This window comes from Haliotis cracherodii, unplaced genomic scaffold (assembly GCF_022045235.1).
Source record: "Haliotis cracherodii isolate W230 unplaced genomic scaffold, xgHalCrac1.p SCAF_1, whole genome shotgun sequence".
NCBI lineage: Eukaryota > Metazoa > Mollusca > Gastropoda > Lepetellida > Haliotidae > Haliotis > Haliotis cracherodii.
The window spans coordinates 86,166,936-86,186,800 of NW_027266264.1; the positions used below are offsets into that span (position 1 = coordinate 86,166,936).

General features: G+C 41.0%; 1 protein-coding gene and 1 non-coding gene across 9 annotated transcripts in view; both read right to left on the minus strand.

The window, feature by feature from the left end:
- Positions 1-751: 751 nt before the first annotated feature.
- The window catches only part of LOC139452873 (band 4.1-like protein 4), a 110,993-nt gene continuing 91,879 nt past the window's right edge, over positions 752-19,865 (minus strand). For 4 of the 8 annotated variants that reach the window (XM_071234665.1, XM_071234868.1, XM_071234602.1 and 1 more), the window contains 5 exons: positions 18,963-19,028; positions 17,598-17,627; positions 14,759-14,884; positions 13,493-13,607; positions 752-3,763 (listed from right to left, as the gene is read on the minus strand). In XM_071234665.1, coding sequence (XP_071090766.1) covers positions 3,569-3,763; positions 13,493-13,607; positions 14,759-14,884; positions 17,598-17,627; positions 18,963-19,028 — 532 coding nt within the window. In that variant the 3' untranslated portion in view covers positions 752-3,568. Of the gene's footprint in view, positions 3,764-11,443; positions 11,474-13,492; positions 13,608-14,758; positions 14,885-17,597; positions 17,628-18,962; positions 19,029-19,865 lie in introns of all 8 variants that reach the window. The other 4 variants (XM_071235023.1, XM_071234805.1, XM_071234735.1 and 1 more) reach the window with 4 other exon arrangements.
- Positions 5,535-5,606, minus strand: Trnaw-cca (transfer RNA tryptophan (anticodon CCA)). The gene has a single exon. It is a non-coding gene; the product is annotated as a tRNA-Trp (tRNA).

A 19,865-nucleotide genomic window follows, 5' to 3' on the forward strand; every position in this document is an offset into this window, starting at 1 on the left:
AATAATCTTGGACGCGATGTAAACCCCATTTCACCTCACCTCACCTCTATCTCAAGGGAGATAACTTCTAAAGATGATCTGTCATTCCAAGCAACATCCAACAGGTACATCCTTCATTATAAATAACAATAACACACCATTTGTTTTCACAGAATAACTTTTTATTTATAAAATCGGTAATAACAGCTGAAGATGGCAACATTTGACATCAACATCACGGGAAAACAAACATGATGTTCCTGGACAATGCTAATAAAAGCTTGTTCCTGTAAAACAAGAAGTGACGTTCTTCTATCAACGACATCCAGTGTATAACATGGTATCACACAGGGGAGGTAACTGCTGTACTGCAGCAGCACCATATGCATGATGGGTACTCTACACACAATGTGTAACTTGCTCTAGGCTGGTGAATGGGTGGAAGTGCTACTAGATGAATACACTCTCAATGTTGACCTGAGGTTACCCATAGGGAACAATGAATCTCTTTTTAAAAATCAAGATTTTAAAAATGATAGAAAATATGACACTTATTCTTTCAGACTTCCACATTTTTTTAGGAAAATAACTTTGAAAAATGAAAAAGTAAATGTATATATTGGAACCCCAGGAACTGAAATAGCAAGAAGACCTTTTGACTTTTCAATTGATTTGTCCTTTTCTACAGTTCTGTGTTTTAAAAAATTATGAAGAAAAGACCACAAAACCTGTAAGAATCCATGAGGAAAAAAGGTCCAGTTTTTGCCAATCCGAGATGCCACTTTTCAGCCATTGGCACAATTCAGTGGGGCAATTATCCTGCACGTAACAGTCCATGTCTAAAGTGTTATCATGGACTGCATCAACACATCTATAACTGCATCAACACATCAATATCTGCATCACATCATCATCACCAGCTGTTTGGTCGATCTATCTACAGTAAGCTACGTTTACAACGAGCATGCTCATAACGAACTGACGGGTATATCAAACTGTTTTTTGTTTAGGTCCTGGCAATTTGCTGTATATATGCTGAAAACATGCTTATAACGAACTACGGTTATGTCGAACTAGAATTAGTGCTCCCTTTGAGTTCGTTGTACCCATGGTTTACTGTAGTTTGTCTGATCAACATTACAACCGTTCGGAATTATAATTAAATGTAACCTCAAAACGGCAACAATGAGAGTGTATTGGTGGCTTCCAAGTGCTCAGACAATACCATTGCCCACACAACTGTATGCTTCAAACTAGACACTTGATGCAGATAATGCACATCCATGCTGGGAACAGATGGCTGGGACAACAGCAGTAACCTACCTGGACACATTGTAACAATTAGTGGTGGTTAAATCTCTATATATCATTTCATTTCTACTGTTCAACATGACATTACCTTGCAAATATACAAATATTGGGTGGTGAAATAAATATTGCCTATCAAATATTACAAATACTGACTGACTCGCTGCTGACATACAGGAAGCTTGTCCTGCTGACCAGGAATCACGATGGCCGACATCAGACATTCTCATCCATTCTTACAAACCCTGTTGGTCGTGCACTAAACTGTGAGCAGGTTTGAATCCCAGTAAGGGTTAGCTGTGTGATAACTGTCATGTCACAGTCATGTTATATAGCTGTAACACTGTTAAAAGTGGGGCACAAATATTCACTAACTCATTCACTGTCAGAACTGTAGACGTTTTGTTTTTATTGAAAACATTCCTCAAATCTACCTTGTATGGTTTAGTATATGACACTTACAAATACGTAAATTACAGTTTCGCTAATGACTAAATATGACAATCTCTAATACGATAACATTATTTAGAATATTTCAAATTGACATCATTTGCCTGATATTATTTGCAAACGTTTTCCTGTCCAATATGATATTAAACTCTTCAGGGAAAATTCAAACAAATCTTTTACTATCCTCCATACTGAGCAATTCTGACAGAAACATTTGAAACTGTTCCCCGGCAGCATAAAACATCCACATTTACACGTGGCACGGCCGTCTTGACCTCCGACACGCCTGGGGATCTCTCAGATACACTACTGCCCGGAAACCAAGATGGCGGAACCTTGGTTCCCTCGCAAGAAGGCTGGAATGTGAGTTGGTCTCGCAGCACTAGTCTAACACGACCTTCAGCTAGTGAATATGCTCCAATACAGAGGAAGACATAAATACATGCTTGAATAAATTACATACACTGTGTACACCAGATTCAGTAAGTAGTTGTGAGGCAAGCACAACCGAGTATTAATCCTCCATTCAGGGCTACAATCGCACAGTTGCTACAGTTGACTACCGTCCACCTCCGAGAAAACCCGGCATGGCGTATACATGCACTTCTCTGGAAGATTGAATAATAGATGGCTCCCGGCTATTAGTAAAGAAGATTTGAAAAGCTCTTACACAAGTTAATCTTTTATCAGATACCATGAGTCGGACATTCACAAACTGTTGGGAGTCCGAACACAACATGCAGGGCATGCGATGTGAAGGGGTGCACATGACCTTTGAGGGTGCAACTATACAGTTGTGGCAGAATGCACATTATTATCGAAGTTTGCGATATGATACATACCATTATATATGAAAATTTATATTTACTGATATCATAAAAACTCAGTATTGACATCTGAAACTGTATCTTTGCACCCTTAAGGGTTTGATATTAGTATGATATTGATTAATACCCGCCCTGATACGGATCAGATCTGTCCATAGAGACCTGATATAGCCCTGATCCTGATGTTGATGTTGATCTGACTTGGCGTCCCATTTGACATCACATCAACATAGATACAGTTTGATCAACATCTACAGAAGAAGAACATAGAGACACGATCAATATCACCTTGTAGACAGCAAATTTAACAACTTTAATATAGGAAGCAGGATCTGCTTCACGAACAAGGCTCTCCACGATGCCTAGATTTATCTCCCCTTGATTGATGCGCTTACAGTGCAAGACATGATTATGATGAATATCTCCATTGAATAAAGTGTTCATACCTAGCAGTCCTCAGAGAGTTATCTACAAGGGGAGATACTCCTAGAGGTACAATGAAAACCCAGGTCATGACAATCATCACAACTGGGAGTGCCGATCCTCTTCCATTAAATCCATTCACGCGCAGTCATCCATACACACACCTCTTGTTGCCTAGCAGCACACCGAGAGAACAGGTCCAGAGTGAAGTGACTAGAGTTCGGTAAAGTTTGTAAGGCAGGATGACACTGACTCTTCATTGATATCCATTCTTACAAGCAACTGATGGCAGTAAGATGTCGACAGCAAGGTCACAAGCTCAGTTTAACCCTGAATCTATGAAGGCTTCTGCTCCAATGACCTCGCAATGTGGAAGCCGAACAAAAGCTGACATACTGGTTTGGGCTTATTTTTCACTCATCTAGGTGACCATGTATTCCATTACAATGACCGCAAATTGTACTACCGGTAGATACGATGGCTATTCCATATGTCATCTCTCTCTCTCTCCATCTGTTGCTGGGCAACAAGCCTCTCTCCCAGGTCCAGCACAGTAACAATCTACATCTTCTATCTCCCTATCATAACTCAGTGCACAGATCGGAGGTGTAGCCTTGTGGTCGGATGTGTTGCGAGACAGTTTCCGAGGTCATGCTGCTGTTGATGCTTCTGCTTCCTGATTGGTCACTTGGTGCCGGTGACGGACGGGACGGGGGAGCATAGCGAGACCCAGATGACAGACGTTTTGACGGATCTATGTGACTTCGAGAGTTGGACTGGAAATAAGGAGAAAAAGTTCATGTTATCACAACATTCTTACCATAATTGTCTCCATACATGAATTATCAATAGTACATAACACTTAATAATTGATGCCTTAATATTAAATAAGAACATATCTCTTAATGTGTTATAAAAGTATGACCTCATTTCATTTTTCAATTTAACAAATACTGATAAAATGAAATAAAAGAAAACATAGCTATACAGAGGACAGTTAATGATGTCAGTGTTCCAAATTCGGGGGGAGGGTGGGAACGGGATGGTCCCTGGATCTTTGAGGTTTTTATGGGCTTTGAATCTAGGGACCCCGTAAAAACTGTACCCTTGCAATTTGGGTTATGACATGCTGAATTATGAACACTGGTTGTGTTCAACATAAATGTTGATACTCAAAATTATCGTACGTCAAGTTCATGTATGTTATGGTCAACATGAAGTGGTGGTTGCTTCGACCACATTTTACATACAACAAACTTGACAGACCAAAAACAAGACAAAAGTGAACAGGGCTCACTAATACCCCCGACTTCTACTCCATCATGTTTCTAAGTTCAAGACATGAAAAAGCAATATTTTCGCAGAAAATCCACTTATCACAACGAAACTTTGCACTGCACCTCCCCAATTGGTATAGAAAACTGTTCCCGAAATGTAAAAAGAATCCATCAAGTATCTTTCCAGTTATAGGTCACACAAATGTTTCAATAATAACATTCAAAGTAAAAATACAAAATAGCTGTATTTTTTCAGAAAATCCAAATATTGAAAACACACTTTGCACTGCACCTCTCCTATTGGTATAGAAACTGTACCCACAATTGGAAAAGAATCCATGACATAGTTTTCAAGTGAGAAGTTGCACAAATGTTACAGTATACAACATTTCTAAGTTCACAACATGAAAAGAACATCATGTTTTCAGAAAACACACACATCAAAATCAAACTTTTCTCTTCCCCTTTTCTATTAGTATGGAAACTGTTACACAAATCTGAAAAACTGTAGGTCGCATAAATGTTTAAGAAAAATAAATCTAAGTAAAAAATGCTGTCTCTTTTCAGAAAATCCAAATATTGAAATCATACTTTGCATTGCATTTCTCCAATAGGTTTAAAAAGTGTCCACAATAAAAGCTTGCACAGGAAAATATGTTCCCAGAAGGACAGACAGAAGGACAGAATTCCTTGGTATCAGCCAAGCCCTTTTAGGTCGGGGTTATAATGAACGTCTGAGGCAAGATTTTCCGTGGCCCTTAATTATCGTACAATAAAACACTGCAGGGAGAATAAACCACTGCAGTGTTTTATTGTACGATAAACAATGACCATGAGGCATTTATTTCTGAAGTAAACATACCGGTGTACACAATGATATACTGTGATGTCATTTCTACTGTGATGTCATGAAACATTGTCAACAATGATGTCTGTTTAATGCCAACAATGACGTCTGTATGTCAACAATAGTATTTGTATTATAGCAACAATGCCTTAAAGTGAGTGAGTGCATTCTTGCACATCCTTCAAATCTTTAACGGTATGGATGAAAAATATGTTCATAATATTTGGTGATAAGCGATTGCCTTAAAACCATAAATGTATCTGGTAAACTTATGGAATGTCAAGTCTGAGTGGCACTGTTCAAGATGTTAATACCAATATTGTTGCCTAAAAATATTGGTGAGCCAGGAAATAAACGACTGGATACACAGCATAACTAAGTCTACATACAGGAAGTATATCTGTAGTAAAAACAAAACTATGTTGACCCCGACGTGATTTGAACACGCAACCTTCTGATCTGGAGTCAGACGCGCTACCGTTGCGCCACGAGGTCCCCTGCCTTATCCAGGCGAAACTTGACTATACTAGCTGTAGCCTTGCCAGACTTTCAATCAATGCCAGTAGTGCTAAACATAGCACAGCCCTGATCAGCTGGGTCAAGTTGACCCAGAACAAAGGAAAGTTCTCCTCATGATGAGCAGCCTAGCAGGAGGCTAGCCTTTCCCTCACACTCCAACCCTAAACACTGGCATAGCCTCCACATTATTGGATAGTTTATACATCTGATGAAGTTACTGATGAACGTTTACAAATTTCTATTTCAAAATATTCATATAATCTTGTAACATGTCCAAAAAGATTTCCTTGACTTTTAAAACTGAAAGAATACAACAACTCCCAAGATAATACATATTACTGGAGTTTGTAAAAATAAATGGAAACAGTTTTTCATCCGTTGATTGGTTGTTTAGGATGCTTCCATCGATGCTGTGCTCCGATCCATAGATTGTTAATAAATAGATACCAACTGTAAGATGGGCAACATTCACAAACCCATGTTCAAATTAGTTATGCATGTGTGAATCCCGCACAATTCCAACACCAGGAAGATACCGCACTGGTGTGAGCTGAGAGCAACCATCAAAGTCTTAACCACAAATATTGATTAAGTTTAGGAATGGACAATATTTCAGATGTCAGACTCTGATTCCACAAATACTTCTATCGATTCTACGATTGACTTCCTGAACACAGCATGAACATCTTGGAAAAGGTTTCAGTCAAAAACTGTTTTCACAAACAAACCTTATTACGACACCTTCGGGGCCAATACTTTCATTAGATGTATGCTCTTGATATCGGAACTTTCTCTATTTTTCATGATTTTGTACTGAAGGATCTGTGAAGATCTGGGTTAGAATAGGTCTTCAGCAACCCATGCTTGCCATTAGAAGCGACTATGCTACTAACGGGATCAGGTGGTCAGGCTCGCTGACTTTGTTGATGCTTGTCATCGATCCCAATTGCGTGGATCGATGCTCTTGATGTCAATAACTGGATTGTCTGGTCCAGACTCGATTATTTACAGACCGCCGTCATATAGCTGGAATATTGCTGAGTGCAGAGTTAAACAACAATCAACAAACAAACAAATTGTACTGAAGGGCTCCTCAGAAAATTATCTATGTAGTTCACTTTCTGGGAGTCCCCAAAATATACAGCTGCATTTAATTGAAGATAGGTTACTGAACTGAATAAAAAAATAATGTCAATCATTATTGTTTTCATTCAATAATAAACTGAACTAAAAATGTTAATCACGTACATATGCTTTCATTTTGATCCAAAATACAGCCCATGAAGAGACACACATGGGTGTTCAGGGAGAAGTCCTAGTGTTATATCAGACAAGATGAGGCACAGTGTTGAGCACTCCTCATCAGCCTCTGGACCAGCCTAAAACTCATCTCATAAACATCCTGTATCAAGCCTGAAAATGGACATGACAGTCTTTATGTTCTTCTGTGAATTACAGATTTTTCTAACATGAAACAAGGCAATATTAAAGGTTCTACTACAACAAATCAGAACCAGTTTGGACAGTGGGGTTTTCGTAGGGGTTTTTCGTAGGGAGCCTTCAGTGCAGATCGAGAGATATATGCAAGCTGTGATTGGAGGATATTCTGTAAGATTTTTATGTCTTTCAAATGTACATCCATTCAGTTATTAAACTGACCATGTTTTTCTATATTTAGTACTGTCTTTTTCAACATGATGACTTATGCTGAATGTGACCACAGCTATTTTCAAGTAGGTGACATTTGGTGCGAAGCTGGGGGTGGTGTGTTTAGCTTCCTGTACTCGGAAAAGGAGCTGGCTAAGCTAGTCATTTTTTTATTTTTTTATTGCTGCTCTAAGGCCAAACTGTGCACACACGTACAGGTAATAGCTGTTGAATGCTTAGCTATTTTAAAAAAATATATAACGTTACTATAGAAGTCTATGGGAAAACATTTGGTTGTGTGTAAGCTAAAGGGACATTGCCTAGCAACTATTATCAAAATTATTTAAGTTTCATTGACATTTAAACAAAGTTTATTTCTACTGCAACAACAACAAATTTAACTTGTGTATGGTTTTATTAAGTGCTGGTTTAATGGGTTTTTTAGTGAAAAACTGAATAAGACTGGTCTAGCTAAGTATGCAGTAGATTTTGCATGTTAGTTGAGATAGAGTTGAAATATAGTCAAGATAGAGTTGAAATAAAAACCGAGACAATAGTTGAGAAACAGTTGCGCATTATAACAATTGTTCCGTTGCTTTCATTGTTTGCAAGCAGGATGGCACTGTCGCAGATAACTGAAGATGATGTCATCCATTCATCATGGTTCAAGAGAGTTTTTCTTATGTCATTCAACAACAGAGTAACTGTGACAATATCTACATTTGAGACCAGGAAACTCTCATTTATCTACATTTGAGACCAGGAAACTCTCATTTTTCTACATTTGAAACCAGGAAACCCTCATTTTTCTACATTTGAGACCAGGAAAGCCTCATTTTTCTACATTTGAGATCAGGAAAGCCTCATTTTTCTACATTTGAGACCAGGAAACTCTCATTTTTCTACATTTGAGACCAGGAAACCCTCATTTTTCTACATTTGAGACCAGGAAACCCTCATTTTTTCTATATTTTATCAGAAAAAAGACAATGCATAACGCAATTTGGTATTTGGCCATCCTCTCTATGAAAAAGATGCACCACAGAGCACATGCAAGTATCATGATACATATCGGATCATGAGTGAGGTATCGGATACGTATCAGATCATGAGTGAGGTATCGTGATACGTATCGGATCATGAGTGAGGTATCGTGATACGTATCGGATCATGAGTGAGGTATCCTGATACGTATCGGATCATGAGTGAGGTATCGTGATACGTATCGGATCATGAGTGAGGTATCGTGATACGTATCGGATCATGAGTGAGGTATCGTGATACATATCGGATCGCACAGCTGGTGTATCGCCCCAGCCCTCGCGCCCCCCCAGTACAAGCCTTCAAAATCTTTGCTAATTTATATACCCTGTCTATAAGGTGAATTACGATGAAGCCCATCACCAGCAGATACACAATACCTACATTGCAATAACAACGTGTTTGTCTTCCACTGAAAAACAATTACATCGTATCCCAGCAAATTCAAGGAAACAAAGAGATCATTACAATTAACCTTAGTCAATACAAATTTGATGATTTACTGATTAAATTGCCGGAAGCAGCCATAATCTGTACACACATTTTCTCGGAATATACCTGTGATTCGGTTAAAAATTACCCTATATAAATTTAAAGAATTTGATACAATGATCCGAAGAATGGTATCAGCTTTACAATATATATTTGAAATAAATTAATTACCATAAGTGTAGCACTTTGGTACAGCTGATCGCATTTAAGGCATCAATAGTGGTAATCTGACCGTGGTTGCTGTAAGTAACTGTGATTTGTGTGATCTACCAATCACTTCACCGAAATGAATGAATACAATATTGAATGAAATTTTGAATGAAATTTTGAATAAAATTAATAAAATAGATTACAAACATACAATGATATACAATGAACACATATTATAACCAGACAGTGTAATTACATGATTAATTTGCGTACTTCAGTATGGATTTGTTGACATGGTATTTCCGGTGTTACGTGCTCAGTGTCTTTGTGTTGGGGAAAAAAACAAAATCTTCAACCCTGTGTATAAGACGCCCCCCTTGAAAGCCCCCTAATTCTAGGTATGAAAAACTTGCCTTATACACAGCGATATCAGTATAAACTCGCCTTATACACAGCGATATCAGTATAAACTCGCCTTATACACAGCAATATCAGTATAAACTCGCCCTCCAAAAAGACTGAACATGAAAAGGCTGGATACCGCAAGCTGTAGGCGTTCATGTCAAAAGAATTGTGATTGGTTGATAAGGATGCATGCCTGTGTATTCTGATTGGCTGAAGTTGAGGGTAACATAAGAAACTTATATTTTTCTGTAATTCCTCAAGGGGTTACAGAGGAGCATGTCTGCAGCAAGCTGCCACATATACCAAGCCTGTATATTACATATTGATGTCACTGACTGGCATGGTGTTCACTCCACAGATACATGGCCCAGTCAGCCATGTATGACAGCTATGGCATGGTGTTCACTCCACAGATACATGGCCCAGTCAGCCATGTATGACAGCTACGGCATGGTGTTCACTCCACAGATACATGGCCCAGTCAGCCATGTATGACAGCTACGGCATGGTGTTCACTCCACAGATACATGGCCCAGTCAGCCATGTATGACAGCTACGGCATGGTGTTCACTCCACAGATACATGGCTCAGTCAGCCATGTATGACAGCTATGGCATGGTGTTCACTCCACAGATACATGGCCCAGTCAGCCATGTATGACAGCTATGGCATGGTGTTCACTCCACAGATACATGGCCCAGTCAGCCATGTATGACAGCTATGGCATGGTGTTCACTCCACAGATACATGGCTCAGTCAGCCATGTATGACAGCTATGGCATGGTGTTCACTCCACAGATACATGGCCCAGTCAGCCATGTATGACAGCTATGGCATGGTGTTCACTCCGCCGACTATATGGTCTCAAAGGATATGATTTACGCAGAAATTGCATGATCATGTGTTATTCTGTAAAGTTTAACTTAAATACAATATATTTGCCTTCAACAATATTGCAGCCATATTACGACAGCCTGTTAGTAATTGAGTCTGGAAGAGTCAGTGATAACATGATAACATGAGCCACATCGCCAGGGTTTGAAGTCACAATCGTCTAAGTCACGTCATGTTCCACCTGATCCCCACTATGGCTGGCTACTGTGGAGAGTAGGAGGTACTGTGACCCACTCACTCATCTTCCCGAGTCAAGGGAGTCAACTGACTATACAAGTCCACCCTTGGCGAAGTAGGCTAGAATTTCTGGGTTCGTTCGTAGCGCCACCAGTGGCTATTACAAGTTACATCCCTTCTGTGTCCCTTCTGTTGACCAATAAGATTCCAACTCTTGATATCACTTGCATTTGCCTCAAACAAAATGGCGGCGCCCAGAGAAGATGATCTGATTGATAATCAAGATCTATATTGTAATAAAACAGGTCTTACTTCCTGAAGTTCATCAAATCATGGAAGCACCTTGAAAAATATCTGTTGACGCTAAGTTGACGGTACACATGCTTTGCAAATTGCAATCGACCAAAGTCTGCCGGGCAGTTTACAAATCGAATGCTGATTTTGTTACACAATTTTGATTGGACTATGCATGGACTTGTTAGTCCCCACCCACCATGAAGAGAAGTTGTTAGATGTCTCTAGTATATTTGTTAGCCGTCACAAAATCACCACACTTACAGCAGTGTATGGATTAGCAGTATGAATACAAGTCCAACCTCAAGCCGTTACCAGAATTATTCCAATAATACGAACTCCATGAAACATTAACATTTATTTGTCATTAAGAATTGTTTAATTTAGAAACAAGATACAAGTTGAAATTAAATATAAAATACAAAGAAACCAGCCTATTCCAGCCTCAAAGAGATTTATTTGTTACATCATTTAGAAATTTTACACACAGCAATGTAATGATAAATCTTTGTTCGTATTAATGAAATAATTAGGGTAACTGTTACTTATTTGCAAGTAAACAAAGGTCAAGAGTAGAAACTTAACTTTTCAGAATACTTTGTCAAAATGATAATTACAATGTCATCTTGGAACGGGGAAATTAACACAATGAAGAATACTTGTACTCTTGACCTTCACTTAGGGAAAGTCATCGAAACTATTCTAAAACTCACACTCAAAATCAATTGGGTAAAATATTATATCTGTAAAAAAGATTGAAGAAAATAGATAAAATGACATGAATATTGGCAAACAGAAAACACAAACATGCATTTACCAGATAGGGATGTCAACGAACAGCGAGCATGTACAACACAAACATTACTACAGCATCACAGGCCACGTGGTGAAGGGAACCTGTCTAGACACTCCAACAAGTCAGAGGGGGACCGATCAGGGCACTACAACAAGTCAGAGAGGGACCAGTCTAGGCACTACAACAAGTCAGAGAGGGGATCTATCTAGGCACTACAACAAGTCAGAGGGGGGACCTATCAAGGCACAAGAAGTGAGAGAGGGGACCGATCTAGGCAGTACTACATGTGAGAGGGGGGACCTATCTAGGCACTACAACAAGTGAGAGAGGGACCTATCTAGGCACTACAACAAGTGAGAGAGGGACCTATCTTGGCACTACAACAAGTCAGAGAGGGACCTATCTAGGCACTACAACAAGTCAGAGAGGGACCTATCTAGGCACTACAACAAGTGAGAGAGGGACCTATCTAGGCACTACAACAAGTCAGAGAGGGACCTATCTAGGCACTACAAGTCAGAGAGGGACCTATCTAGGCACTACAACAAGTGAGAGAGGGACCTATCTAGGCACTACAACAAGTCAGAGAGGGACCTATCTAGGCACTACAACAAGTCAGAGAGGGACCTATCTAGGCACTACAACAAGTCAGAGAGGGACCTATCTAGGCACTACAAAAGTCAGAGAGGGACCTATCTAGGCACTACAACAAGTCAGAGAGGGACCTATCTAGGCAGTACTACATGTGAGAGGGGGGACCTATCTAGGCAGTACTACATGTGAGAGGGGGGACCTATCTAGGCACTACAACAAGTGAGAGAGGGACCTATCTAGGCACTACAACAAGTGAGAGAGGGACCTATCTAGGCACTACAACAAGTCAGAGAGGGACCTATCTAGGCACTACAACAAGTCAGAGAGGGACCTATCTAGGCACTACAACAAGTCAGAGAGGGGATCTATCTAGGTACTACAACAAGTCAGAGGGGGGACCTATCAAGGCACAAGAAGTGAGAGAGGGACCTATCTGGATACAACAATTCAGAGAGGGGACCTATCTAGGCAGAACTACATGTGAGAGAGCGGACCTGTCAAGGCATGAAAAGTCAAAGGGGTACCTATCTAGGCACTACAACAAGTCAGAGTGGGGGCCTATATTGGCACTACAACAAGTCAGAGGGGGGCCAATATTGGCACTACAGCAAGTCAGAGGGGGGCCCATCTAGGCACAACAAATCAGAGAGGGGACCGATCTAGGCAGTACTACATGTGAGAGGGCGGACCGATCTAGGCACTACAACAAGTCAGAGAGGGGTCTATCTAGGCACTACAACAAGTGAGAGAAGGACCTGTCTAGGCACTACAACAAGTCAGAGAGGGGACCGATCTAGGCACTACAACAAGTCAGAGAGGGACCTATCGAGGCACTACAACAAGTCAGAGAGGGGACCAATCTGGGCACTACAACAAGTCAGAGAGGGGGCCGATCTAGGCACTACAAAAAGTCAGAGAGGGGACCGATCTAGGCACTACAACAAGCCAGAGAGGGGGCCGATCTAGGCAGTACTACATGTGAGAGGGGGGACCAATCTAGGCACTACAACAAGTCAGAGAGGGGGCCGATCTAGGCAGTACTACATGTGAGAGGGGACCTATCTCGGCAGTACAACAAGTCAGAGGGGAGACCTATCTAGTCACTACAACAAGTCAGAGAGGGGACCTATCTAGGCACTACAACAAGTGAGAGGGGAGACCTATCTAGGCACTACAACAAGTCAGAGAGGGGACCGATCTAGGCAGTACTACATGTGAGAGGGGGGACCTATCTAGGCACTACAACAAGTCAGAGAGGGACCTATCGAGGCACTACAACAAGTCAGAGAGGGGGCGTACCTCAGCACTAGCACCTACACCAATGAACACAGGAAATGACCTACACCTTCAAGAAGGACAGAAAAGGACTAACCTGGACACTGCCATTGTAGGATGATCGGTGGTAGGGGTTTGGTGCCAGGGGAGGGGCCGTGTGGGTGGGGCCCTCGGGGAGATGGTGGTACCCAGAGTTGTGTGACGACTGGAAGCTGAAACACAGAAAAACACAGGTTGTAAATCAGCAGCACCAGGCTACATGTCAGGCTACACCCCAGCAACCCCCTCATGATGGCGTCTGACCTCAGCAACCCCCTCATGATGGCGTCTGACCTCAGCAACCCCCTCATGATGGTGTCTGACCTCAGCAACCCTCTCATGATGGTGTCTAACCCCAGCAACCCCCTCATGATGGTGTCTAACCCCAGCAACCCCCTCATGATGGTGTCTAACCTCAGCAACCCCCTCATGATGGTGTAACTTCAGAAACCCCCTCATGATGGCGTCTGACCTCAGCAACCCCCTCATGATGGTGTATAACCTCAGCAACCCCCTCATGATGGTGTCTAACCCCAGCAACCCCCTCATGATGGTGTCTAACCTCAGCAACCCCCCCATGATGGTGTCTTACTTCAGCAACCCCCTCATGATGGTGTCTAACCTCATCAACCCCCTCATGATGGCGTCTAACCTCAGCAACCCCCTCATGATGGTGTCTAACCTCAGCAACCCCCTCATGATGGTGTCTAACTTCAGCAACCCCCTCATGATGGTGTCTAACCTCAGCAACCCCTTCATGATGGTGTCTGACCTCAGCAACCCCCTCATGATGGTGTATAACTTCAGCAACCCCCTCATGATGGTGTCTAACCTCAGCAACCCCCTCATGATGGTGTCTAACTTCAGCAACCTCCTCATGATGGTGTGTAACTTCAGCAACCCCCTCATGATGGTGTCTAACCTCAGCAACCCCCTCATGATGGTGTCTAACTTCAGCAACCCCCTCATGATGGTGTCTTACCTCAGCAACCCCCTCATGATGGTGTCTAACTTCAGCAACCTCCTCATAATGGTGTCTAACTTCAGCAACCCCCACATGATGGTGTCTAACTTCAGCAACCTCCTCATAATGGTGTCTTACTTCAGCAACCCCCACATAATGATGTCTAACTTCAGCAACCTCCTCATAATGGTGTAACCTCAGCAACCCCCTCATAATGGTGTCTTACTTAAGCAATCCCCTCATGATGGTGTCTAACTTCAGCAACCCCTCTTGTGAAGGTGCCTCACACCCCTTGTCATGATGGTGTCATAGTAAATGAACACCAATCTTTAACAACTGGTGTCCTACATTTAAGCTCACCTATTCTGATGGTGTCTGGTCTGCTGAGATGTGTGATGTTGCGAGGCATGGTGTCCGCTGCCCTGGGGAGCGTGCATGGAGCGGCCCCCGGAGCTCCATCTGTCCCCCTCAACAGCCCCACGAGACCTACAACACGACAACATAAGACCTCTCTCAGTGCAACTTGACACAATATATATTAAATAGTCAAAAAGAAGAAGAAGAGTGAGTGAGTGAGTGAGTTGGGTTTAACAGTATTCCAGTTATATCACGGAGTGTCAGCTTAATGTGGGGGGAAGGCCCGAAGTGATGCAAGTCTCAGACGTTTACCACTTCGGTGAAACCAACGAGCCCGGGTATGGTGCTGACAAACCTAGAAACATAATCGGGGCGAACCGGGATTCGAACCCACAATCATAGGTTTCTGGCATGCCTGGCAAGGGACGCAACTCTGCACAGAGAATTGCAGAGGCCAGCCGTGCCCCCAAGAAGAGGGAGGAGTACATGGGCTTAGCACTATTTCACAGTTCCACTGCACACAGTTCCACTGCACACAGTAGGTACAATTATTACCCTGGGTGCCGTTATACAAAGCTATCTTAGCGCTAAGGTGATCTTATCTCCCTTACCTTAACACAGACTTACGACAGTCGTAGAGCTAAGGTTGCTTTGTACAGCACACCCTGGTCAACAGTTCAGTATTCATTTAGTTTTCTTTCTCAGCTCCCTGGGGAAGATACAGCCTAAGCTGCCTGTAAGGCGCCCGAAAGTTCTGCATTTCTATCACATGAACTACACTATGTGAAACGCTGTCACCCAATGATAGTCACAAGTACAGTGTCGTTACAAAAAGCCAATGAAAGGGAACTATTAACTGTGTAAGTCACTGTACTCTTGTTGGGTGTAGCCATTCACAGGTATGCTACCTTACCTGCTACAGAGGTACCTACAATACTGTAACTGTCTCACTGCATTGTATCCGATAAAATAACCTTTTGTACATAGGTTAAACACTCATTGAAAGAAACAAATGATATGCCATAACCACAACGTCAAAAAACTCAAATCAAGCAAAAACTTGACAAGCAAAATGAATGTGGGCTGTTTGCGAGTTGTGTGAATCCCGAGCTGTGCACACAAAGTCATCTGGGCGGGGAGTCTCATGCACACATTGCACAGGAACCACGGCACAGGCGTAACGGAGCAACAATCCAACCCAAGACTTGCTCTATCTGTCTAGGAAGCGAATCATACGAACCAAGTGATCTGTTTCTCTAGCATCCTACCTTCTTTAGATACAGTGGCAAAAGCCATGTACATTATTGGAAGTCAATGTGCAAAAACATACACTATTTGTAAAACTGTGTGTGTCCAATCTAGGACACTGTGTGTAGTCATCATCTGTTCAGCTATGTGCACTTATTATCTGTAAGAGTGAGTGAGTGAGTTGGGTTTAACACCGCTTTTAACATTATTCCAGTTATATCACGGCGTGTCAGCTTAATGTGGGAGGAAAGCCCCAAGTGATGCAGGTCTCAGACGTTTACCACTTCGGTGAAACCCACAAGGACGGGTATGGTGCTGACAAACCTAGAAACATAATTGGGGCGAATCAGGATTCGAACCCACAATCATAGGTTTCTGGCGTGTCCAAGGGACACAACTCTGCACAGCGAATCGCAGCGCCTTAGACGACTGGGCCACCCGTGCCCCCTATCTGTAAGATAGTATTGTAGTTTCTCTGTACATATTACCTACGTACAATGCTACGTTATCTGTATAGTGTGAGTTATTTGTAAATTGGTGTGTATATATTGTGTATCTGTTAGAGTCAATGTGTAAAATGACTGAAACTTTTACTTGGGCAATTTACAAAACGTCAAAATGTTTCAGTCATTTTACAATTATTTTTCCATCCGATTGACTGAAAGATATTACAAAGTTCAAAAGGGCTTAAACATATCACAATAGAGTCTTTTGAATAGACTAAGCCTTGAAAGGATGAGAAGCCAAAATATTTTTAAAAATATACAATGACTTGTGTTACAGTGTATACAGTGTTGCAAGTAGAAAAATATGATTAAAATAACTTAAATATTAGGGAATTTTGTAAATTGCCTAATGAAAATTTCAGTCCTTTTACACATTGACTGTAACAATTACACTGTATGTTATTATATATTGTATACACTATGTATGTAAATATTACTTGTATACACTGTGAATGTATGCATTATGTTTACACTTTGAGTGTATATATTATTACCCGTATACACTGTGTGTGTAAATATTACTTGTATACACTGTGTATATATACATTATTTGTTTACACTGTGTGTTTACATTATTACCTGTATACGCTGAGTGTGTAAATATTACTTGTATACAATGTGTGTTTATACATTATTTGTATACACTGTATATGTATGTATTATTAGTATGCACTTAGTATATTTTACTGGTATAGAATGTGTTATTCAATTGTCACATGTTATCTAAAACACCATACTATTTCTGGGACAAATCAACAACATAGTCCCCATAGAACAGCTTTATCCACTCTCGTCACCATGCAAACCTCCTACATCCATGCTGGCCATCAAGCTGATCTTGAAATTACGGCTCAAAATACAAAATGTGCATTTCAAACATAAAGCACACAAAATATGACATAAGTTAGACAAATAAACAAAATATCTGCAAATCAGTTCCCAGAAAACAATGCACACTGCAACTAAAATGAGCATTTTCCAAAAGACAGTTGGCTGTAAGCGAGGGGGTGAAGGGGGACTGGGAGCAGTGAAGGTAAGGCACAGGACTACACCGGCGACATTCCTTGCTACCCTCACAGCATACTTACCGTTTGTAATTATGATATTTGTTCCACATTCTGCAGCAAACATTACAGAACATCGTCAATGATCAAAGGGAGATAACTCAACAATTCACAGCAACTTTCAACATTCCACCACAAATCGGACATTTACCCCGTATTTTGTGGCGAGACATTACGTGCTAATGAGGAACTTCCACACATGCAAAATACCGTGAATTATCATTAGTGCAGCAGAATGTCAATATGTCATTAGAACGTTAGACATTAAAAAAAGCCAGAATCAATACACTGATCAATTTGAGATGAATACTTATTTAAAATAGTTTTTCTTTGTTGTTTTATGCTACACGCAGCAAAATTTGGTTATATAGCACCAGCCTGTAACCAATCCAGTCTGGACCAGACAATCCAGTGATTGATATTGTGATCAACGATCCCCGCTGTGGGGGTACGATGACAGTCAATGAAATCGCAGTCTGACAACCTGACTAATTTGGTCAATTCTTACGACAAGCATACCGGTAGGCTGTTGGGGATCAATTCTAGCCTGGAACCCCCACAGGGAGACATGTATTTACCTCTCTGACATGCGAATGTACAATTCAGCCTTACTGTCATGGATCAGATCCATACATATCAATCTGCTACAAGTTTATCATTCATGCATACAAATGTGTAGTATTTTGGGATTCTTGCTTCAAGCAAACACAACACCAATCCTTCAGGAAAGCGGAAAAGGAAAATCAGAAAGTAAGATTTGCTTTACAGTTTACATTTCCCCAAAGTTGTCAAAGTGAAATAAAAATGAAATGAAACGGATATATGTGTTAATGATGATGATCTCGGAGGATACATTCCAATGTCATTACACAATTCAGTTCAGGATATTGTTAGTGTTATCACAATTGCAAACAAAATTTTCTATGAAAACCACACAAACAATAAAAACATATCTGATAATTGTAGATTCCCCCTCACCTTCTTGTCTACATGTTTGTTTGTTTAACGCAGCACTCAGCAATATTGCAGCTATATGATGGCGGTCTGTAAATATTACAGTATGGACCAGACAATCCAGTGATTGATATCATGAGTATCGATCTATGCAACTGGGGTATGATGGCATGGATCAACCAAGTCAGCAAGTCTGACCACCCAATCCCATTAGTCGCCTTTTATGGCAAGCATAATTGCCTTTTACGGCAAGCATGTGTTGCTGAAGGCCTATTCTAACCCAGATCTTCAGGGGTCCCCACGACTGAACTGAATGAGGTCCCCATCCTTCTCATCTATGACTACTTGATGATACAGGGAAAGAGCATGCAGAGGCAATCAGTGGAAAGAAGAGGGTACAGTATTAGACGGGTTAACTGTCTGCAAACGGAGTACCTGTTATCCTTGGGGGGAATTAAAGTTTTCTGCCATCTTTGAAGCTGCTCTTTGTAAGGATCAGATCTAGAACATCACACCCAAGTCTTTATTTACAAAAATTATAGTTTTGCTCAACAAATTTTGAATTGAAAACCCTATTGTTATTGATTTTAACAGGGATAATTTTGAAAATGGAACTTGTATCCTAAAGGTCGACCTCTGATGATGACACGACATGAAACATGAGAGCAATGATGTAACACAATGATGTAACACAATGAACACTCCACAATTTCTGAGAAACAAAATATTGAGTTCCTGCAAACATGATATGATTATACAGACATTGAGAACAGAAATACATCACAGCAACCTCTCACACCTCATTCCTTATTTTAAGCTTTCATAATAAAAGATTCTCCAAATTGTCAGACAATGCATAATGATGTGAAGGCCTCCTCTATAACGATGTGAAACTATCTGAACTATCATATTGCGCACTCGTATTTTAAACACTGGCCTTAATTACGAACATTCAAAAACAAAACATTAAACATTAAAATTCATATACAATTTCAGAAAAATCTTTCCATTATCAACAAATTTCCTTAAATTGTCATCTAAAAGCATTTTTCACTAGCAATTTAAAAATAGCGTAAATTAAATTATGTTTACAACTGATTTCTGTGACCTATTCCTGAGTTGTGGGAAGTCAGAGTAGAGCAACTTGACGTGGATGGCGCCGCGTTCAGTGTCAATACATGCCCCGTGACAGGGTCGTGTGGCATGAACGCATCCCTCAGTGCGACAATGGCAATAGGGCGGCATAGCGACAGCATGTTAAATATCAGTGTAATGAAGAAACAAATCGAACCAACATTGTGACAAAATGTGCGATCACCACCCGAGGCCTACAGCTGC